Genomic DNA, 24,376 nt, shown 5'->3' on the forward strand with positions numbered 1-24,376 from the left:
ATATTCGAAAGGAACATTAAAGGCTATAGCGGAACATACTACGTTGATGCCTCTGTCCGCTAGGGAGTTATTCGTCAGACGAGTTGAAGTTTACGATATGCCGTCATGACCTATTATTTATCATCCCGAATACGAATGTTCTATACGAATGAATAAATTATAAAACTAAAGTTTAACGATTTAAATAGAACATTTTCATATCAAATCAAATAAGTAATAAAATTATCTTTGCTAAATGTTTCACTTTTGTTTACACAAAAGCCATCAATAATATAACACGACAAAACTTACATTTTAATTCTAAACACGAACCATATTATTATAATTACTAGTAAATGTACCTAAACCATTTGTAGAAATAAGGTTGGGTACCAGCATTAACGTAAATACAATTAAATATCAACATAACACAATTAAGCAAATTGTCGACGGAATATGATAAGGTGACAATGAATTGGAATAAAACGTGCAATTCACGAACTTGAAAACCAACCTTCTAATTAAATACGAATTACAAACACATTTAGCTAATCACCTTAGGGAGCCGCACCTATGGCGATGACGTGACTACGCATCACCTCCGAAATTGGGGCAAAAGAACTTAATGGCAACATTGAATTAATTTTTCACGTTTACTTTTATGTACCTAATTTTGTGAATTGCCAAATTGGCTTCATAGTTCATAGCTACAAAGTTAGTTATCTGATTTAAATTAAAAACTACCTGTATAAAATATTTTTATATTTATTAAACCGGATGTAACGGCTGGGAGTCAAAACACAAGTGAAAAGTCCGAAATTATGCACAAAACTATATTATTTGAATTTAAAATCGAAAGTAGGTACACACACAAAAAAATGAGCGCAAGAGACGTGCGGCTGGCGCGGAATCTAGTTCGGAACCAAAATCGGGTTTGTTCGGAAATGCATAGATGCACCCCGGCTCCCCGCACCTCTCTCAGCTCTTACACATTCATTGACGCGGTTAATGAAATAGTATTTTGCGTCGCGAACATACCCCCCCCTAGTGCTGCACTAGCAGCACTCATTCCCTATCGGAAGGTGAGCGACGCGTGTGGCAGATCTGGTAAGAATTCCCGTTCTGGTCTTAATCCTCACCATTCGGACCCGCCCATCTCTGCCTGGTATGACTTCTTGTACTAGGCCTCTGGGCCACACATTGCGAGGCCCGTCTGGGTCCACTATGAGTACGAGGTCTCCAACTTGCAATGGCCTCTGCTCTGCTTGCCATTTCTTTCTCGGCACCAGGTCAGGTAGAACCTCTCTCACCCAACGCTTCCAGTATTGGTCAGCAAGGAGCTGAGCTATGCGCCATTGTTTTCTTAGAAATAACTCTGATCCGTCAAATGCTCCCATGTGTGGTAGGTTGGATGATGTACCCACAAGAAAGTGGTTAGGTGTCAGCGTTTCCTGACTATTTGGCTCGACAGAAACATGGGTTAGTGGTCGGCTGTTAACAATACTTTCAACTTCCGCGAGCAGAGAGTTCAGGGTCTCCTCTCTAGGAGCTCGCTCTTTTAGTATGGTTTTCAGGGATACCTTCACACTTCGTATTAAGCGCTCCCATGCACCTCCCCAGTGTGGGCTAGCAGGGGGAATAAATGTCCATTTTGCCCCGTGGTTCATCGCTCCGTCTTTGAGCTTCTCCTCGTCCAGTTCCTGAATCGACCTTCTAAGTTCAGTATCGGCACCTCGGAGATTCGTCCCATTGTCCGAAAACAATTGTTGAGGCCAGCCTCGTCTTGCTGCCATGCGGCGCAGGGCCATGATGAAGGAATCGGAGGTAAGTGATGCGACGGTCTCCAGGTGTATAGCTCTCACCGTTAAGCAGGTAAACAGAACGCCATACCTTTTTTCTCGTCGTCGCCCAATAGTTACCTCCATAGGACCGAACAGATCTACACCACAGAAGGTAAAGGGACGTTGATGGTGAGCCAATCTAGCACTAGGTAGGTCCCCCATTCTGGGTATCTCTGGTTTACATTTTTTAAGCCGGCAGGTCATGCACTTAGATACAACGTTCTTAACGGTCGGTCTTAATTTTGTAATCCAGTATTTTTGTTTTATATTATTTACAACCAATTCCTGATAACCATGCGCGGCGCTAGTATGGTAATGTTTTACAATCAGGCGCGCCGTATAATTCTGACCATCTAAGATTGCAGGTCTTCTCATTGCCGGCGAAACATCTGCAGCCTCATCGATGCGGCCCGCCGCGCGCAAGACTCCATATTCGTCGAGGAACGGTGACAGGGTAAGTATTTTACTATTTTTATTAATGTGTTTTCCTTGTTTCAGGTCACTTACTTCTTGTCCGAAACTTTCAGCTTGTGAAGTTCTCAAAATTAAACTTTCAGCTCTCTCCATGGTAACATCTTTCTCAACGGTATGTTTTCTACATTTGTTTATAAAGGTAAGTACCATATTAGTAGACCTAAGTAGGCGCAACCACGAAGAAAACCTTGTTGGGTCCGGCACTGGTAAGTCAATTTCATTATTTTGTATAATATTTACACATTCTAAATCAGCTGTATTTTTTATTTCAGGGTTCAGTACATCGGTTGGCCAGTCACACTCATCACGTCGGAGGAAGGTAGGTCCGTGAAGCCATTCGTTTTCCAAAATGCAGCAGTCATAGTTTTTTCGCGTGCCCAAGTCCGCTATGTTTAATTTTGTAGGCACGTACCTCCATTCACTAATGAGCGTCATCTCGTCAATCTCGCCTAAACGATGCGCTATGTACGGTTTATAAGTACGAGCGGCATTCCTTATCCAATGCAAAGTACAACTTGAATCACTCCAAAAGGTTCGTCGCTCGGCCTTTATCTTATGTTCCTTTGTTATCGTATCTGCTAAGCGAGCAGATAATACAGCAGCTTGTAATTCCGCCCTAGGAATTGATAAGGTTTTAGTAGGCATCACACGACTTCGGCTAGCTATAAATGCAACGTGTATTAATCCATTGCATTCCCATCTCCAGTAAGCCACCGCGCACATAGCTATAGATGAACTGTCGCAAAACAGATGCAACTGCAGGTTTGTATATTTATTATTTTCATTCAATTGCAGCGGCGGCGCAGGTGCAGATAACGATAAAGCCGGGCCGGGCGCGTCGCCTCCTAGCAACTGTTCGGTGTGCGTTACGCTGGCGGGGCTCGTTGCGGCGGCGTCGTTATAGTACCGGGGCAGTCTCACATTTTCTAATGATTTAAGTAGGTTCGTCCACTTGCACCATTCGTCGTATATATCGTCAGGTACACCTTGATCCCAAGATATATTTAATCGCCAGGTATCACGAATAATCAGTTTTCCTATGATAGTAATAGGCGATAAAAATCCGTAAACATCGAAAATCGACATCACAACGCGCAGCATAGCACGCTTTGTTGGCCTTTGTTGTCCATTTATAATACTTTCCGGTATTTTTTTAAACGATACGTCAAACCCCAAGGTATCATCATCTGGACGCCACAATAGGCCGAGAGTTCGCTCGCCGTCGTAATGCTCGCCGGTTTTGAACTTTACGGCCGTCTCACCTAGGGCTTCTTTTGGTAGGCTATCGAGTACCGCTGGGCTGTTGCACATAAAGTTGCGTATTTCAAAGTTTCCCTGTTTATGGATCATTTTTACTTCACGTATCAACTTGATAGCTGTTTCTTCATCTGGCACGCTGTCAATCCAGTCATCCATATAATGTTGCTTATATATAGCTTCCGTCGCTGATGGATATGATGACTCGAAGCGTTGAGCATTCTTGTTTTTGATAAATTGGGCAATAAATGGTGAGCAGCAGGCTCCAAATACTAAGGACGACATCACATACGTTCTCACGGGTTCTTCGGGTTCTTTTCTGTATAAGAATCGGAAAGCATTCTGATCTTCGGGTCTTATTTTTATTCGCAGAAACATGTCCTTTATGTCCCCAGATATGGCGATAGGGTGCTCGCGGAATCTGAGCATTATGCCGAAGAGAGACATGAGTAGGTCGGGGCCTTTTAGTAAATAGTCGTTTAGCGAAAAACCGTTCGTGGTAGCTGCGCCATCGAATACTAGCCGGAGTTTTGACTTATTTGGATTATCTACTCCAAAATGTCCTAAGTACCACGTCTTTGGCGTAACTTGAGTGTCGAGTAGTTCGTGCGCATAATTATTTTCGAATAAGTGTTCGAAACGTTCCATATATCTCTGTTTGAATGCGCTATTCTTTGACATCTTGTGCTCGACATTTTTTAAGCGTGACATCGCAAGGGGAAATGAGTCGGGCATGACACAGTTCACGTCCTTCCAGGGCAAGCCGACGTGCCACTTGCCGTCAACGAGAGTAGAAGTTTGCTCCAGCAGTTCACGAGCGCGTTCATCTTCGCTATTCAGCCGCGGTTTAGTAGAAATTCCCATAGAATCCACTGCAAAGTTACGGCGAACCTTCTCGTGTAGTTCATTAAGCAACCGGTTGTTCTCGGTGACGTCAGCATCGTCGTCATAAGTAGTTAAATGCAGGGTTGTAAACAGTGCGCGGTGTGATGACGTCACACCAGAGGGTACCCTGCCGTGTAAACAGTAGCCCAGCGGAGTACGAGTCACATATGGTTCGTCGTATGTACTCCCACCTATGATTTCTAACGGTAAAATCAAATGGTAATTATCTTGACCGATTAGTATTTCCGGTTTTTTATACTGTCCGTTACTTAAATATTTTTTATACTTTTGCACATGCGCGAACTTTTCACAATTAACTAAGTTCATATTTTGTGTAGGTAAATCAAGTTCATTCACACTGCGCGCGCTCAACGTAAACAGTTTTTTGTCACAATTAGACACCGTAATGTTATCTATCAGCTGCGTTTCGCACGATAACTCGGCATTGTTCCATGCACCACGCGCATGCATGTACTTGCGTCGTCCCTGCAGCCCGGCCCGCGCGGCCAGACCCGCTGTTATCATCGACACACTAGTACCGTCGTCAAGGACCGCGGTCGTGTTTATAATTGTTCCATTAGGTCCGTGTACACTTATTGGCACGACTTTTACTAACACAACACTCTCGGAGGTACAGTCAATACGAGTAACGACTTGAGTTTCGGTATTTTCCGTCTCGGGCGGTTCTTCTACCACGGGGTTGTCGCTTGATGTACCACGATTATTCGGAACGAAATGCAATAAGCGGTGATGCGTTTCGCCGCAGTTATCAATATCACACGCCGGCGCCGGGCACATCTGTTTATCGTGATGACGTAATAGGCACTTGTAACAAAGTCCAGACCGTTTTACGTAGCTCCAGCGATCTTTTCGTAATGATTTTTTAAATTTCTTACAGTCTGTGAGATTGTGATTAGATCCGTGACAATAACGACACTTAGTATAACTTTGTTCACTTTGTAGTAGTATAGTCTTAGCGTTGATATTATTGTCCGTGTATTTACGCTTAAAATTGTCTCTTGGAGCATTAATTAACATAACACTGCACTGTGATATTTTAATAGCTTCTTCGTTGAGGAAATCCGATAGTTGATCGAGTCTAGTCGTGGTGCTCGCCGTGTTGTGTGAGTACCGGTAGTCCGCCCATTTAGACAAAAGAATAGTAGGCAGTTTAGATAACACAACTGTGATTACACTCGAGTCTTCTAGGTGATTTTCACGGTTAAGTGCGAGTACGGCGGCAACGTAATTTTTAATTTTATTTGAAAACATAACAATGTCTTTATGGTACTCTGGAGCCACTGAACTTAATTTTTTTATTTCTTGTTTTATACGGTGCAATATAATATCTGGGTTGCCAAACTGTAGCTCGAGCGTAGACATAAGTACTTCGGGAGAAGTAGCCGTGATGAGTAACGCCTGGACTGCATCTTTAGCTGCGCCACGGAGACATTTTCGTAGCCGCCACAAGTTCTCGGAATCACTAAATTGGCACAATCGAGTTGATTCTTCGTATGCCATTTTGAACTGTAGCCATTCCATTGCGTCACCAGTGAACAGTGGTAGGTCCTTAGGTGTACTGATACGGCTTAGGAGCTTGGAGTTTTGTTTTTCAGAGATGCTAGTTGTGAGGAAATCTTTGAGTACATTAGCGAGCTGGTGAATTGGACCGTCGGTGCTAGCGTCGTTCTGTAACGCTAGCGGGCACGGCAAGCCTGGCCCCTCGAGACCCTCGTTCCGTTCAGTGACTGGCCGTGACTCCAATTCTTGCTGACTTCGCTCCACCCATTTAGCAACCTCACTGCGTTTGGAAACTATACTGGCGGCCTCCGATGAATGTGGACTGTAATCGTTATTTAATTCCGCTATCTCGGCTTCCAATCGCTTGTCGATCAACTCCATTCTAATTCGTGCTTTCTGTTCCGCGGCTTCTAGTTCCAGCTTCTTTCTGCGCGCTTCTACAGAAGATACCGAAGATTTCTTTGTTTTCGACATACTAACCGCGCGCTCAGATTTGCGAGTCTTTTCTGTCTTGACGGTACTCGCGATCACTGATGTCGTATCCAAAATCCGCTTTGGTGAAGTCGAAGGTTCATTTTTTTCTTCTTTAGCTTCAGTATCCTGCGGCTTATCGGTACCGGTCGCTTCTTTGTTAGAGGTACCCTCCAATTCCAACAGTTCTCGCTTAGCAACACGGCGTGTTTTAACATTTGACATCTTAGGCGTATGGAACATTAACGATCCGGTTCGAAGGACCAGCTTTTGTAACGGCTGGGAGTCAAAACACAAGTGAAAAGTCCGAAATTATGCACAAAACTATATTATTTGAATTTAAAATCGAAAGTAGGTACACACACAAAAAAATGAGCGCAAGAGACGTGCGGCTGGCGCGGAATCTAGTTCGGAACCAAAATCGGGTTTGTTCGGAAATGCATAGATGCACCCCGGCTCCCCGCACCTCTCTCAGCTCTTACACATTCATTGACGCGGTTAATGAAATAGTATTTTGCGTCGCGAACACCGGACATGTGCGAGTCGGACTCGCCCACCGAGGGTTCCGTCCTTTTTGGTATTTGTTGTTATAGCGGGTACAGAAATACATCATCTGTGAAAATTTCAGCTGTCTAGGCTATCATGGTTCATGAGACAGCCTAGTGTCAGACAGACGGGCAGTCAGACAAACAGACAGACAGACGGGCAGTGGAGTCTTAGTAATAGGGTCCCGTATTTACCCTTTGGGTACGGAACCCTAAAAATTAAACTAAATGAATGTTTTAGGTGGTGTGCTTGTTTTTGTTAGATTTGTCTCTATGAGTATTAAGTTGCCTGTGAAAGGTTTGAGGGTGAGTATAAAAAAATTTTTTTTTTTTTCAAAAACCTTATTTTTAAAATGTGTCAAAATTTAGCTAAACCATTCGTTATTTAAAGATTATTATAATTTTATTACAGAGCTGAGCTCAACTTCATAGAAATAATGGTAATAGAGTAAACGAAAAAAAGTTGCTGCAGAAAGTGACAGGTCGTACATATTTCTGTAAAAATTAATGCCCATTTCTCTTAACCCTCAAAACGAATCGCGAATGCATAGTCGAAGGACTATGAATTTAGAAGAATTAAAATATAACAAAGTTATAATTATAACTTTTTATTAATATTGTGCACGTTTTCCCATTTTGCTACCGAGACTATCACTAAGTTTCAAATTAGTTTCAAGCAGCTGTATTTTAATTAGCTTATAAAATAGAGCATTTCTGGAGCATCGCACTCGCTTATTTGCATATTTTTAAGTTTGCAACTAAAATACAGTCATTTAAGTATCTGAATCTGTGTAATTATTGCAAGTTTGCTCACTAATGAGGAAAATTTTACCAGACAAATCTCTACTTCGCATCAAGGATCAAATTTATCTAGAGACAATGTTTACCAAAACAATATTCTCAGCTTAGTAGCTTACTAGACTGAGAATATTGTTTTGGTAAACTAGTAGTAGGTATACGACCTATAACTTGGAAACATTGTTTTGTAATAATTTAATTTTTGTTATTTATGTAGAAATACTATAAATTGTTAACTGACGAAATCTTTTTTTTATGTAACTTAATAACAATAATAAGCCCGCAGGCATGTGGCAAGCTATTGGAGAGTAACTACCCCACGGACCCGACTGCTCCCTAGAGTCGGTCAGGGTCTCCGTCTACGGCGTTTCTTCGTCGGTCGGAGTGGACCCCAAGGGCAGGACTCGGCTCTGGCTTGCCTTCATTGGCCGTCCAGAGAGGAGTCGTTAGAGCTATATGTTCCAGGGGTGAAAGTGAAATATGCATAAGACGCGAGTTGGCACAGTAGCTGTTAACAGCCGCACGCAGAAATGTAATAAGTAGTAACTCGTGTGTATGTACCTATATAATACTCTTTATTGTACAGAACACAAACATGGAAGAGGATAGGCAGTACAAAGGCGAACTCCTAGTCCTTAGCTTAGTAAGTTTGGGTTCTTAGTTGGGGTAGTCGATTTGTTTCTTCGCATATGCAGTCCCGTCCTAACGCTGTGTTCATGGTTCGTTGAATTACGCGAGTCTGCTAGTGCCATTACGTGTTGCTTCCACTCCAGCAAATGTCCCATTTTTCACGAAGTTTTTGAGTCACCCTTTTCATTGTCCACTGAAAAAATAACATGGTGGTATTCGCGTGGGCGTTAGATTTACTCAATTTCGTGTCAGTTTTTAATAGGAAACTTTTATAATGGCAAGTACTACATACATGATGACCTAAATTTTTCATGTTTATTTTAGTGATTTAGATGAGTTATTCAACCATCCGTCCGGTTAGCAATCTGGAATATCCTTCTTTAACTCGGCATCCTTCTTTAACATGAAACTGCCAGACATCTAACTGATGTCATTCAGTCATCGTGCATTTTGCTTATACTTGTCCGTACATATGTATCAATGGCGCTGCGCTGGCAAGACGCACGATGACTAAATTTAGAATAGTCTGTTAGTTTAAAGACAAGTTTAAATCTTAACAGAAAATCGTATGCAATCCATCTTCATTTTTGTTTAAATAAACAAAATTGCTTTAATAAAATCATGCCTGAAGTACATGTATGTGTGTTAATACTAAATTGGTCGGGTTATTCGGGTCCCAGGAAACTATTGAAACCATTTTCGAATCAAAAGTCCCATGGCTAAAAGTGTGCCCTAGAAAAACGATTAATGTTAGTGGAAAATTACTATCGTGTTGTAATATCTCATAAATCTTAGATAGCTACTGTTTGAAACCAAACCGAACTCTGCACTATCAGCAACTTTGAAACTATTGCCTGATTTGTGTTCCTAGCTATAATTTCCCATGACTTGCAGGCAAACTGGCGGTAGTAAATTTATCATGCTAATTTTCTATGAAACACGATATGAGCAAAGTTCTTAACTCATTGTACAACATAGGTTTGACGCGAACGGTAGGTACCTTTCACACAAACTTGGCTAACTAGCTCTAACTTTACAGAAATCTGCTAAATAAGTTAGTCTTGCTATGATTTATAGTTTATGGAAAAGGCCGATTACGAGATTGCTGGTCTACAGTGGATGCATTATTTTGGTATCATATGAAATGTTAATATCTCATTAATTCCAAAGTTAGCTTATATGAAAAACTACTTCAAGGTGGGTTTCTTTTTATTTTTGTAATTTTTTTGCAGATCTGTAAAATCCTTTTTGTCAGTGTAACATCGACACTTGAAAAATGGAATGGAAAATTGTTTTTTCTCAAAATATAGCAATCAGGTCAGGTGTTATCCACTGAATATCATATGAAAAAATGGTGCCAATATTTCGTGTTATTTTTTTGAGATTCTGGTTTATGATCACATTTGTGCGAAATGAACAATATAATATATATAAATAAAAGAAAAAAAAAACTAATTACAGAAGATAAATCAGTACATTTACTGGTATACTGAAATTACTTAAGAGATTATTGCAATACTCGCGTCTACAAACTTGCATTTTTTATTTATATATTAAAATAAAATATTCTTATATTGATATAACTAATATAGAAACCTATACAAGATAAGAAGGTGACGATGTTCCATGCCGAAACCTAGGAATTTATATACATTTTGTAATATTATCCTACCTAAATATTGCCTCATAAAGAGTATATTCTCATCGATTTATTTACAATGGTTGTGTTGTTACAGGGCGCCTGCTCTGCGGGTAGGATGCGGCGACATGCACCGCATCTTGCTGCTAATGGCGGCGGTACTCACCAGGGCCATCGCACCACCAACTAACGCCACAGGTATTTTGCAAACTGAGTAGCTCACTGCTAGGACGCCATACCGGAGGCCCCGCTCAAGCAGCGGCGACCAGCCGAGCGGGGCGTTCGGCGCGGCGTCCGCAAACATAATGCTAGTAGCCTCAGTGACGCTCGATGCCACACCGGATGCGCCACTGCTCGCTCTTTAATGTTCTCCACTAAGGCCGTAAAAACCTTGTTTTATATTCACTTTAGCACAAAATTTATTTTAATTTTTAATTTAATTAGGTGACTTAATACTATCCCTACTAACGTCCAAATGTCTTAACAATTAAAGTTCTTGACTGTTCGTTGGTATGGTGTATACGTAGCACTTATTAAAACTTCCTCATACAATTTCATCTCAAATCTCAATAAACTGTCGGCTTTTGTTCCAGAATCTGACACGGATCCCTCAACAACAACAAAAGCCACCATGACCCCTCCGACTATGTTCCGAAGTGGCGTAAGACTGCCCACGTCGAAGCCCAGGCGTCAGCAAATGAAGCAAGGGAAAGCAGACTCACCCATGCTAAACTACATCTTCGACTCATATGCGACCAACAACAAGCACTTTCATGACAAGTGAGTACAATTATCATATCGGTAATATATAAAAGTGGTTTGCTAATTAAATTCATAAGTCGAATTTAAACTGTTGTGAGACATACTAATATTAAATCATTTTACGGTTTAGCGGTTTTAGGTAACATGTCGCGCGAGTGACTAAAACAAGTGAGTCTAAACCGTAAAATGATTTAAAATTCATAAGTAGTAAGAACTACTACTCGTTTTTTTATTCTTGTTTTTTATACTTTTCTGTACACTTGTGATAACAATGCCAGCTTCATAGGACACCACATGTGTGTAACTAATACTAAAGTCTAAGTGCAAGATATTTTTTCTAATATGAATGTATTTTATAAGCTTTTTCTGATAGCGGTTGGAATAGCATGATATTAAGCTAGTTTTACTCATGTCGCGCGAGTGACTGAAAACACGTGAGTTAAACCGTTAAATTAGACTAATGTTAGTATGTCTCACGTAGTTTAAATTCGATTAGCATGATATTTATGGATTAGGACATAATTTTCCGATTACTGGCCTCTAGTGCATTCTATAAATATATGTATTAGGTCTTCTATACTGTTACAATACTCACAAAGATTTGTATCTCTTTTTTCCATAAGGTGATAAAATTGATTACATGGAATATGTCCCGAATGCAATCTTAGTGCACACTTGCCACCATCAAACCATGGAACCCTTCACAGCAGAATCTCAGAAACAAAAAATAAAAGATTTTTTTATAATTTTTTAGGTGGTTCCGTCAATTTTGTTTGGCTAAACTTCCGTGACCCAAAACGCACCTGGCATAACCTTTATGGCAGAACTGTTTTTAGACAAATGTTAAATTTGCAGAAAGCGAGGACAAAATAGAATAGAATAGAAAACACAGTAGAATTATACGTAACGGATGGAAAATACTAGCATACAGAAAGCATTCGTGGTTTGGTTATTTTTACTAAAGGTAATATTCGGATGGCGGAAACATCATTTTAATAAGTTTTTTATCAAAACAATTGAGAGCCAAAATTTTCATTAACTAAGTCAAACGCTCCATCACATAATGTAAATTCTATCATTTCCCATTATTTTATTGCAGTCATCAACATTACAGTCGGGACTTCCAAATGTCGTTACCTTCATTGTAAATCTTTATAGGCTTAGGCCTGTAAACGGTTTTATGAAACTCTTCTATGAAATAAATTCTGTTTGAAAGATAACGAGATTCTTAAAAAAGCGCCACTTAACACATTAAGAGGAAACGGGAAGGCTGTTTCTCCATACAAACGTAGCCATCATTTTCCTCTCTGGATATTGACATTATGTTTTTTTTTACATAATTTGATGTATATTAACCAGTTTTTATACAAATTTTTAAATGCTCCTAACTTATAGTCGTTAAAAATTAGAAAAAAATCAAACCCCTAAGATTGATTTTTTTCGTGGTTGATATGCAACAGATTATGTCAAAATATTTTCAATAATGTTAATATCCAGAGGAAAATGAGGACTACATTTGTACGAAAAGGCGATTTCGCGCAGGTCCTCCACTTTCGTCTTAACTGCCAGTGTGAGGTACGCGCTACGAGCGTAACCGATAACACGGAAAACCCGCCGTATGTTCTCGTAGCCCCTACGAACAGAGAAGCCGCCTAGCGGGTCGCTGGCAGTGAATGTGTTAAACAGCCTTGTTCATAGTAGTGTTAAAAAACTGATTTTAAATACTTATTTTAGAAGATTCACGGTATCCGTCTCATTATTGGTGCCATGTAAATTATAGGGGTTTTTATTATAGGTGGCGAACCTAAAATTATATTATTATTAATAAGTGTCACTCATCAAATTAAGAGGCGATCTTAATTTGATGAGTGACACTGAATTTAAATAATAATATAAACAAGTTAGCAGGCTTATGCGACAGCGGAGAGGCCACATACAAAAGCCATATTTGCAAAATTGTTTCGCAATGTAGGTACCATAACACAAAAACTTTAGATATTTGACAAATAGCAAAAACAACTTTTACAAAGCCATTTCGCACTTACAATTAAAACTAGCAACTATTTCTATCCCCTGCTTAATATTTGCTACCAAACTGTAAAAGCTGTACGAAAACAGTCAAAAACTATTTCAAAGTTCGCAGTAAAGTTGATAGCAGCTGCTCATCCCAAATTAATGATGAGAAAGCAAACAGTTTGTCGACGTGTTTTGAACCCAAGAAATGAGTATATTACAAGCTTTTTATTAACTTGCAGTGTATAGCTATGTAAGTATGTACGAGGGGAGTTCAATAAAAAGTGAGAATGAGTATGTTATAAACAACTTTTATTAAATGTCATTTTATTTTTCGACAGTCACCTTTTAGCATAGCACTAAGTGTAGTATATTTTTTTTCTAAACTTAAAATTCCATTTTTAAAAAAGGTCTCATCTTGACTACTTAAAAAATGATTAAAAGTTTTGAATGATTGACGGTTAGTTTCACTAGACTTATATTGAGCGGGATATAGACCGTGATTACCTATTGTATTATTTGTGAGCTCCCAATATTTCGACGCAGTTAGGTACATGCATCATGTTCACGGGTAAAAAATCTTGTACTGCAGCGACTACCGCCATCCATCGCAATATTTAATACCTAACTTGTCGTAAAATTTATGTTCTACAACTCTTTCCTACATGTAAATAACATCGGAGCTATAGAAATTTTAATATTCCGCAAAAAACCGATTCGAATGACATTTGACCTTGAATAACTTCTGACGCGCACACGATCTATGCGTAGATTTTTAAGAGAACCTTTAATACGTCATAACGAAGGTGTATACGAGTTTCCAGCTTATTATCTCATTCCGAGGTGAAACCCTTAATTTAACTGGACCACTCGTATGTACCTACTTATGTAACTGTTTGTACGGGTCAAATCTTGCAAGTTAAATTTGACCCTCTTCCCGACTTCCGATGAAGCTGAAAATTTGCATACACATGTAAGTCGGGTGACAATGCAATATTATGGTACCATAGAGCTGATCTCATGATGGAGACAGGAGGTGGCCATAGGAACTCTGTAATAAAACAACGCAACCTAATTGTGTTTAGGTTTTTTAGAATTGTCTAGATGAGTATTAGTTTCCCGTGGAAAGAAAAGTACAGTCAGCGATAAAAGCTTGTACCAAAAATGATTTTTTTACCAAAAACTTATTACTTATTATTAATACAAGAAATTCTACATTTCAAACAGACGAGTGGAGATATGAAAACAAAATTTGGCAAATGAAGCCTCAGACTGGCGTAGCTTAAACAGAAAACAAATTTCGGTTAATTAACTAGCGGCCTACGTTATCTCATTTTCAGGTCCAACGAACATCTTTTTCAAGGCCAGCAGGCTTCAGTTACACCGCAAGTAATTACTTGAAGCCCTAAGGCCACTTGCATCATCCCACTAACCCGGGGCTAACCGGTTAAACCTGGAGTTACCATGGTTACCAGTACAATTTGACACTGTGTTAGCGGTTTAATCGTTTAACCCCGGGTTAGTGGGATTGTGCAAGTGGCACTTACTAAAGTAGTTTCGTAATGAGCTTTATTATTTCTAGATGCTTTTTAGGGTTCCGTACCCAAAGGGTAAAAACGGGACCCTATTACTAAGACTCCGCTGTCCGTCTGTCACCAGGCTGTATCTCATGAACCGTGATAGCTAGACAGTTGAAATTTTCACAGATGATGTATTTCTGTTGCCGCTATAACAACAAATACTAAAAAGTACGGAACCCTCGGTGCGCGAGTCCGACTCGCACTTGGCCGGTTTTTTTAATACAAATTCACTAGGTGTAAAAGCACAACATGTAAAACATAGTATGGGAATCTTTTTCTTGACACGGGTTATCTGATATATTTAGTCTACTCGGCCAAGTTCAAATCGGCGAAAAATAGAGATACTGCTCTTAAAAATACGTGTGATACCTCATTGGATTCGGAATGATGTACAGAAAAATGTATTCGAAGCGTTTATTGGTACACAAAAAAATTCAAATGCAAATAAAAAGATATATACTAGTGGCTCTGTGAGCTGTACACCTCGCGAGCATAGCTTAAGATAAGATGGATGTGTAGAACTGTCCTGCCGACTAACCACCAAAAGATCAGTAGATTCGTAATGTAAAGTAACCTAGATAACGGATGGAATGTTTATAATATTGTTAAAAAAGATTAGCAATTAAATTAAAATTCTTGTTTGAGACAAGGCACTGATATTTTCAGACGTTAATTGTCATGTACTCGTAGGATCCGTAATCTTTTGTTTGAAAAAAATATATTCAGATAATAGCTGAGATACCTACATGGTTCAAACCCCGACGGTGCTAATTTTTTTAAATAATTCTAACGTTCATTTTCAAGTTAAGCATATGTTATTCTTATTACCAATTGAGTGTAGCGAATTCTTCTAACGATAACTACAAAACACCTCTTAGGGACCTCATAGCGTAAAGCAGGCGCCCTGTATGTAAGACTTAAATGTTGGGCTTTACCCTAACCTACAGAGAAAAGGTTGTAGGTAAGGGAAAAAAGGCGCCGCAGGCGCCCTGTACGTAATCTTTACAGTGTAAAAGGCGCCGCAGGCGCCCTTTACGTAAGGCGCGCTTTTGATTGTCGGGCTTCGCTCAACCCTACAGTGTAAAGCCTGTGTGTAAAAGCGCGCTTCGGGCGCTTGAATGTCGGGCTTCGTCCGACCCTACAGTTTGAAGCCTGTGTGAAAGAGCGCGCTTCGCACGCTTGAATGTCGGGTTTCGCCCGACCTTACAGTGTAAAGGGCGCCACAGGCGCCCTGTATGTAATCTTCATGCCATGAGCCATGTATAAAAAGCGCGCTTCGCGCGCTTGAATATCACGCTTTACCCGGCCCTATATAGGTAAGAGCGCATTTGAGCTTTTTATGCCTTAATTTTCGTACACGCTGGCCTCAAACAAACGCAGTCGTGATATTCCTGTTAAAATTCCACATTTTAACTCTTTTCCAGTTTTTTATAATACCGCATATTTTATTTTTATAATATTTCAAAAAGATCTATCAAATGAACTCAATTGTATCGAAATCGGTGAATGGACTGATGAGTAATTATTAAATAAACACTGCAAACGACGCATTCGGAATGCGTCGTTTCTAGCGCAGAATCAGCGCCATATATGTCAGCAGCACATGCAGTTCCGAGTAATGGCTACTTTCGTTGATACACTGATATCAAAACCTTTCATAATATACCACCACCGCGCCATAACACTTTTTCGTTAATATCGGTTTTCGATCCGAGCCCCTCTACGGGTTACGTTTCACGTCAAAAAAAGTTTGTCAAAAATGACCTTTTTCTCGCATCCTGTAGGTACCTATGTTTTTTCCAAAATCTGTAAACCCCAAAATTCATTAATTTGAAATTAAGGGAAGCTTTTCTAAGACCATTTTCGCGTAGCAGCACGGGATCTGGTAGCTGCCCGCACTGACCCAAACCAACCTGTATACCTGGCTGATTTTTGAATTTCTAAAAGTATTGAAATGCTTAGTAGTGGAGACATGTCGAAGGGAGCCACACGAAATCAAGCGCACGAAACTAAAAACCGCACAAGTGCGGGTCGGACTCGCCCACCGAGGGTTCCGTACGTTTTAGTATTTGTTGTTATAGCGGCATCGGCAACAGAAGTACGTCATTTGTGAAAATTTCGGTTCATTAGATACAGCCTGGTGACAAACAGACGGACAGAGGAGTCTTAGTAATAGGGTCTCCGGAACCCTAAAAATCGGCCCGTTTCGACCTGACGATGTCACAACCTGTCGAACAAATTAGGTACTACTTAGTTAGGTCACCTGTGTTAAAGTGACATCTTTGTTAGTTATTATTAAACAACTTGTTTGACATGTATAGTGTAAAGGTCACTCGCACAAACAGGCATTGAGTAATATTTTCTCAATTTTTTATTGAATTTTTCAATAATATTATTGAATAATTGGCTCCATAAACCCGCTCAGACAAACGAATCTATACTACATAAACCTCAAAGTTTATGGTGCAAGAAATCTACGTATTTTAAAAGAAAAACTATAAATAAAATTGTATGAAATTCGGAAAAAGGAGAAAACCACTTAAAGCTAACTAAATGTATGCCTCCGCCGTACAAAACACTTTAGAAAATTAAAATAACAATAATAAAACATATTTTTTAGGGCTAGTTAAATAAAAGCTTGTAAAAATGAAACGAATACGCTAAGCCCGCGCTTGATCAATTAATTTCAAAATAGAAAAATAAAAAACAAATAAATAAAAACAATACGAAATTTAACTTTAAGTGTAAAAAATAAAATACAAAAAGTTATGTAGCAGCATACAATTACTGGGGATCGAACCAGGGATCACCCGGTGCAAACAAAAAAAGCGAATGCTTGCAAAACACGCCATGATAGTGCTTACCTAAGCTGACGAAATTCAGCTAATCATTTTCGAGTAAAAACTAAATACCTAAATACCGCCAAAACCAGCAATACAAAGTTTCTGTATTTTTCGACATTTAATCTGTAAACATATCTCAAAAGGAAAATACTATTATGATATCGATACGACTATTTGTTTAGGCGCGAGCTATCACAACTCCGCCATTTTGAAAAATTTCTAAAAACCGGATCGACAAAAAAATTCTATTTAATCATAGATTTTGTTCACAAAATTTCACGAGAACCGGTTGAGAATTGCGACCTGTAGAGGAGAACATCCGGACATACAAAAGCAAAATGCCCGAGTCAAACCGTAGACCTTCGCTACGCTTCGGTCAATAATATGAAACAATAATTTACTGTTACCTTATCTAGTTAGTTGCCTAAGGGGCACAAATGGCATAACAATGTTGCTGTTTGACACATTACAAGCCTCACTATTATATTCTCGTTCCTATTATTTCCTGTTTTGATATTTTTGCTTATCGGCTACTACTAAAAAAACGTTAAGGTGCAATATGTTCAGAAAACGGAGTTTTTAAAAAGTCGTAGCGCTTTTTAGGATCACAATACGGCCGCCATGATTTTAATTTTAAAAAAATATAACAAATTATGCACAAAAGCAAAAAATATGAAAATTGCTTCTAAAAATAGGCCAATTATCATATTTGAGGGGACGTATTGATTACTTTTTTCCTAAACGTACGACAAATTAAAATAATAATAAAAACATGATATCCGCGCTCCCGGTCACGCATTTCCATCTCGCTCACGCTGCACTCAGTGAGAGTGAGAGAAGAACACGAACTTACTAGGCCTTAAGGTCCCAAGACCTTTTCAATTAAAACATTTTTTTTTTACATGATTACACAGTTTGGTCTACATAGTAACCAGCGAAGATTGGTGTCGCGGCCGAAAGGGCCACATAACCACATTAGAACATGGAACGTGCTTTTTTTTACAACCATGGTGTCTTAAACGGTGTAACGGGGGGTTTATTTGTACTCGGCGCACGTCTACAAGTTACCAGTTTGAATGAAACGGCTCTCGTTTCAGTCACACTTTTTCGCTTTGTGAAAAACAAGCCCTTTGTATTACACGTGCGTGTTAGTATTCTGACTTTTAGTACAAAAAGGAAAGCAAAGCAACTTCAGGGGTTTCCGTTTTCAAATTCATTGAGATAGATACCTACATATTTGAACACACACACAAAGTTTGATATATTGTTTATTTAATTTCTATCTGTGAGTACCTGTAATTGGCTTTGTATTGTTACCTAAATAAGTAGCTGTTAGTACTTCTTAAATAATAAAATAAAATAAAATATTTATCGTTGTTGGTATCCAGATGATTGATAAGTAGCTGTGCACTTTGCTAAAAATAGTTATTATAGTGACTACAAACGCAGAGATACATACAGAGACGTCCAGAAAAAACCGGTCAAGTGCGAGTCGGACTCGCGCACGAAGGGTTCCGTATCATTGCAAAAAAACGGCAAAAAAATCACGTTTGTCCCACTTAAATATTTATTTTATTCTGTTTTTAGTATTTGTTGCGGCAACTGAAATACATCATCTGTGAAAATTTCAATTGTCTAGCTATCACGGTTCATGAGATACAGCCTGGTGACAGACGGACGGACAGCGGAGACTTAGTAACAGGGTACCCATTGGGTAAGGAAACCTAAAAACGTGTTCGTGTGCCTATTCTAAATGTGCTCGTTTTCTTTATCCTTATTAGGCAAACAACATACCCGTAACAGATTCCTTTCTCAACAAGTGAGTCATCAAGATGAAGTTGAAATTTCTGGCGTGCGGTAGAAGTACATAATACCATGTTTCACCTTTAAATAAGAGAGGGTTTCCTTTCAACAGGAAAACACGCTTGCTGATTTTGCAATGTTTTCCTCTTAACAATGGAATAAAATAAGCGTCGTAAGCAATTAAACGGAGTCTCAGGCGATAGCTTATGGTGAAAAAAATATGTAGTAAAAGAAAAGAAATAGGTAATTATTGCCAATAAGGGTATAATAATAACAAAAGTAATTGAATAAATATAATTGCTTTTGATCAGGGGTTTCCTACTGTTTGAAGCATTACAAATAACTAGCGGAATAAGACTATATTTTTTTGGTTATTTTAACATTTCTTTTGTTTGCGTTTTGCGTCATCCGAATACATTGGACCTCATTTATTTCTAGTGCCTTAGCAAAATAGAAGTAATATATTTTTATAGCGTTAAAAACATTCAGAAGAAAAACGGCTACGAGATAAGAATTGAAGTGGAAAATTCAACTGGCACAATTGTGACTGTTTTATCAGTTAATATTTTACTTTGATTCCTGGGATGTCTTCAATATTGATTACTGATATATTTAAAAAGCTCTTTATTTTAAAATGGAGTTTCTAACTGCGTTCTAGCGCCAAAGTATCTCGACTAAAATGGGTGCCTTTCATCCCTTGGTTAACAATAGACAAGTGGTTAGAAAAATAATGTTCACCTGAAATATTCATCAAGTGTCGGCAATAAAACGTCTGACGGTAGATTTTTTACGTGAACGTTTCAGACGAACCGCCTGATAGTAAGAAATTTCCTTCGTTCATTTCATTATGAACACCTTCAACACCAGAGGGGTTTCAGGTGCGTGGCTGGTATTTAAGATACGCGGTATTCTTGAACCGCGGGCGATAGTTCAACTTAGGTTCAATTCAGGTGTACGAGTATAGATATATAGAATACTCTTTATGGGCACACCTCAGTAAAAGATACAGCTTAAAGAAATAATTGATTAAGGACATATAGTATTGGGAGTATATTAGTAGGCGACAAAATAAACGTTTGGATAATACCTACACGTCTTTTTCTTGGTGTTAGCGGTTAATTAAGTTTCACGATATAAAGTGGAGTTCAATATGGCAAATAATGTAAACAGATATGACAAATTTTGTTAGCATTTGACATACTTATACCTAACCTAAAAGTTTTACGATGGTTATTTACATAATATTGAAGGTTTTCTCGCAGTGAAGTAAAATTATTGACAGCCGTTGAATACTTACGATTATTATCTACATAAAAAATTACGAATGGCAAATCCACGTCCATCTAAAAACAAACAAATAGAGTATTAACTGTAAAAACCTATAATGAACAGCAAAATTGCTTGTACACATTACATTGAGTACACAATTCATTGAAGTAATTTAAATTTCTTGATAATAATAAAGAAAGTCATTTGATAAGACACGACACTTTCTTTAACACTATATTAGAAGGCAAGATAGAAGCGAGAAGAGGCCGCGGAAAACCACGAGCAAGCTACACACAACAACTGAAAGCGAAAGCAATTGTCGTGTCTTACAGGGACCTAAAGAACCTGGCCGAGGACCGAGAAAACTGGCGCATACTCCACCGACAAGAGCCATGCTCTTAAATTATGAATGAATGATAATAATAAATATACCTATAGTTTATAGTAGGTACCTAAGTTGACCAACGCCGACGCTTGACCATATTCGAATTTCGATAACACCTCTTACTACTTTTTCTGATGAGCATTCATTTCACAAAAACAAACTTGTATCTAGGTAATAACTAAAAAACAGGCGTTAGTTTAGGCTTCTAGGCTACGTCAGGATATTAAAAACAAGGCTTTACATGTATAAATTGACACCGAGAACGTTTTCATAATAAGCACTCATTTTGTTTCCATTTGTCCTTGGCGGGTACAATATCTAGAAGGAATTTGAGATCTACATATTTAATGGTCAGGCAAAGCATCGTTTGTTACCTACTAAACATAATGAATAACTATGGGTGTGGACGGTGTGGCGGAGGGATACAAATTCAACGTACTTGATTCACAGGAACTCGTTTCAAGACTATTTAAAGCAGACTTATAAAAGTTATAAATGATTACTTTCTTTCCACACTTTTCTCTATTTGATCAAATGCCTGAAAATTTGAGGAAAGTTCCGTAGATATTCTTAGAAAAAAAAACAATGCCAACCATTTTCAGTTTACACAAATTTGGCAGATAAATATCAAAAGAGAACTCTCGTAAATTGTCTTGTTAGGAACGAAAATGAGTTTTATACATCTGGCGCTGTTCAGAATTCACGGAAGGTAATTTTTCTTTGCCAAGTATTATTTTTCATACATATTTTTAAAAGCTTTTATTTAACTTGCCCTGTTAGTAGGTTTGTTAGTTAGTGTGGGTCAAATCTTGGAAGCTAAATTTGACCCACTTCCCGATTTCCGATTGAGCTGATATTTTGCATATATATGCATATCGGATTAGGTACAATGCAATATTATGATGACATGGAGCTGATCTGTTGATGGAGACAGAAGGTGGCCATGGGAACTCTCTGATGAAACAACGCAAAATAATTGTGTTTGGGGTTCTTACAATTGTCTCGATGAGTATCAGCTGTTGCCAGTTAAAAGTACAGTCAGCAATAAAAGCTTGTACGAAATTTTTTTCTTTTTCCAAAAACTTATTCTACTCTGAGGCTGCCTAAATCTATGTAAGAATATTTTTTGATTTCTTTTATTTTAGGAGAGCATACAACAGACAAATAATTCTGATAATCTAGTTGATCGAGCGATAGCGAAGGTCTTCGTTTCTGCTTGGGCAAAAAAGCTTTCATATGTCCGGATGTTCTCATCGACAGGTCACATAGACCGCGGGCCAGGCGAACATTTCGTCAGTCATCGTCTCCCGGTTGATACTTCGTCACATGATAGTTCGTTTTATGTAGGTATAACTGATTTCGCAATTTCTGTGTAACCTTTTACCACAGAATAAGTAATAGTATTCTTTTACCTTTACAAGATAGGTACTTTCTCGTGCTTCTGTATAAAGATATGTTTAATAAAAACCGGCCAAGTGCGAGTCAGACTCGCGCACCGAGGGTTCCGTACTTTTTAGTATTTGTTGTTATAGCGGCAACAGAAATACATCATCTGTGAACATTTCAACTGTCTAGCGATCACGGTTAATGAGATACAGCCTGGTGACAGACAGACGGACAGTGGAGTCTCATAGTCGGAATTTGAATCGGAGGTACCAGCCGACCTACCCAGTGGACTACCTACGCTTTCCGTCTACGCCAACGGCAAATAATTGCTTCACTTAGCGAGCGACACTTAAATATACAGCCTGGTGACAGACAGACAGACAGACCGACAGACGGACAGACGGACAGCGGAGTCTTAGTAATAGGGTCCCGTTTTTACCCTTTGGGTACGGAACTCTAAAAATGGAAACTATAAGTCTAGTCTAGACTAAGAGAAGAAACTGTAACAACATTTTTTTGTATGACCGTTTGTTTCATATTTCAATAAATAAATAAAATGATAGTTTTTGATACTATTTGAATTAAAAAAAAAATATTCAGCAGGTTGTATCGCGGTGGAGTCCGTGAGCTGATCACGCCCGATTGATACTTTGTCAGGTGATAGTTTAGAAGCTATTATGAATTTAAAAAAAGTCAGCCGGTTGTATCGCGGTTGAAAGACCGTCAGTTGGTAGCATGAACTTCCGCACATATATGCTGAAATGTAACTTTTTGCATTTTACTAGTAACAGTATTTAAATATGAATGTACGTTTGTTCCAGATTCCGCGCCCCGTCGTTTGAAGGCGACGTGACGTCAGACGATACACTAGATGCCGATACGGGTGCGACTGTCGTGTTTGATTGTCGCGTAACCGCTCTAAGAGATAAAAGGGTATGTTTGATTGATCAATAGATAGATCAAGCATATCGTAATTAAGCGTCACGTTTATATATATATTACTAGCTTTTGCCCGCGACTTCGTCTGCGTAGACTTAGTAACAGCAGTTAAAGCAAGTATAGTGCCTGGAAAAACTCTCATCCAATTCAATTTGAGCATATTATGCACACAAATTAGCAGACACTTCATTAATTATCTCAATTCCACCCCGCTTTTTACTTTCTTAAGGGATGATTTTCGGGATAAAAACTATCCTATGTCCTTCTCAGGGACTCAACCTATTTCTATGCCAAATTTCATCTAAATCGATTCAGCGATATAAGCGTGAAGAGGGAACACACAGACAGAAAGACAGACAGACAGACAGACAGACTTTCGCATTTATAATATTAGTATGGATTGGTATTCGAATTTTTGCACGATCTTTAAGTTTAGCAAATAGATAATTTTTACCATATACACTAGAACAAAAAAAAAACAGAAATGCTTCTTATATCAATCAGCACTTATCGTACAATTAAAACGTAATAGCTAACTATCTATTATAGCAACGTGTAGCTTACACTTAGGTATGAAAATGAAAATGAAAATATTTTATTTCATTAATAAAATGTTACATTACAAGGTAGTAGGTTGGGACTTCCTTTTAAGTATATTATACCTGAGGTATGGCTTCATTGTTTGGGGGAAATGGAATTGACATTTAAAGGTTATATACGTATGCCGATAATATCTCTAGTGACTATTGGCTACATGATCAACTGTATCTCTTTTTCTTTAATAAGCAAGGTAAAAACGTATTCCGCGTGATCCATTATATAATGCCTACCAATTACCCATTTAAAACTAAGTACTTAACTCAGTCAAACATCGTGTCATTGTACCTATATGTATAGATAATGAATTCGGCGATAATGATTACAATAATTTAGCTCATCCGTGTAAACAAACATGCACAAGGATGGATAGTTCATTAATGATCTGTGTTGTTTAATTCATGTGATTAACATTAACCAAATGTGCTTTAGTGATAAACGAGACGGTCACGAGTAGAATGCATTTACACTAATCGAGGTACGTGCTTCAATATGTTGTATGTTGCGGAAACAATATGTAAATTAAATTCATTCTAACATTACGTAGATACTTCTGTGGGAACGCCACATTTATTCTGAATAAAAAAGGTAATGTTTTTGTCCTTCACGTGATATAAAGCTATGCGACCATAAAATATTGAGACGCTTTGCTTCTGTACAACGAGAACGGGTTATTTTATATAGAATTACTGTAGAAATCGCTTTCTTTATTATTCCTTTTTAACGTGAGTTAAAGAACGTGTTATTTTAACCACGTCT

At 38.5% G+C, this 24,376-nt stretch overlaps 2 protein-coding genes across 2 annotated transcripts in view; one reads left to right on the plus strand and one right to left on the minus strand.

Moving 5' to 3' along the window:
- LOC134755677 (uncharacterized) overlaps nt 1-24,376 on the plus strand; it is a 64,740-nt gene that overhangs the window by 16,300 nt on the left and 24,064 nt on the right. The window contains exons 2-4 of the mRNA XM_063692221.1: nt 10,138-10,238; nt 10,634-10,820; nt 22,903-23,014. Coding sequence (XP_063548291.1) covers nt 10,138-10,238; nt 10,634-10,820; nt 22,903-23,014 — 400 coding nt within the window. The remainder of the gene's footprint in view (nt 1-10,137; nt 10,239-10,633; nt 10,821-22,902; nt 23,015-24,376) is intronic.
- Nucleotides 767-6,624, minus strand: LOC134755462 (uncharacterized). Its single transcript, XM_063692019.1, has one exon. The coding sequence runs from the start codon at nt 6,429-6,431 to the stop codon at nt 1,035-1,037; it is 5,397 nt and encodes a 1,798-aa protein (XP_063548089.1). The 5' UTR covers nt 6,432-6,624; the 3' UTR covers nt 767-1,034.

The sequence above is a fragment of the Cydia strobilella genome, chromosome 1 (genome assembly GCF_947568885.1).
Source record: "Cydia strobilella chromosome 1, ilCydStro3.1, whole genome shotgun sequence".
Classification (NCBI taxonomy): Eukaryota; Metazoa; Arthropoda; class Insecta; order Lepidoptera; family Tortricidae; genus Cydia; species Cydia strobilella.

What these genes read in the sequence shown, in the direction of transcription:
- LOC134755462 (XM_063692019.1), bottom strand. Translation starts at nt 6,431, where the DNA reads ATGTCGAAAACAAAGAAATCTTCGGTATCTTCTGTAGAAGCGCGCAGA.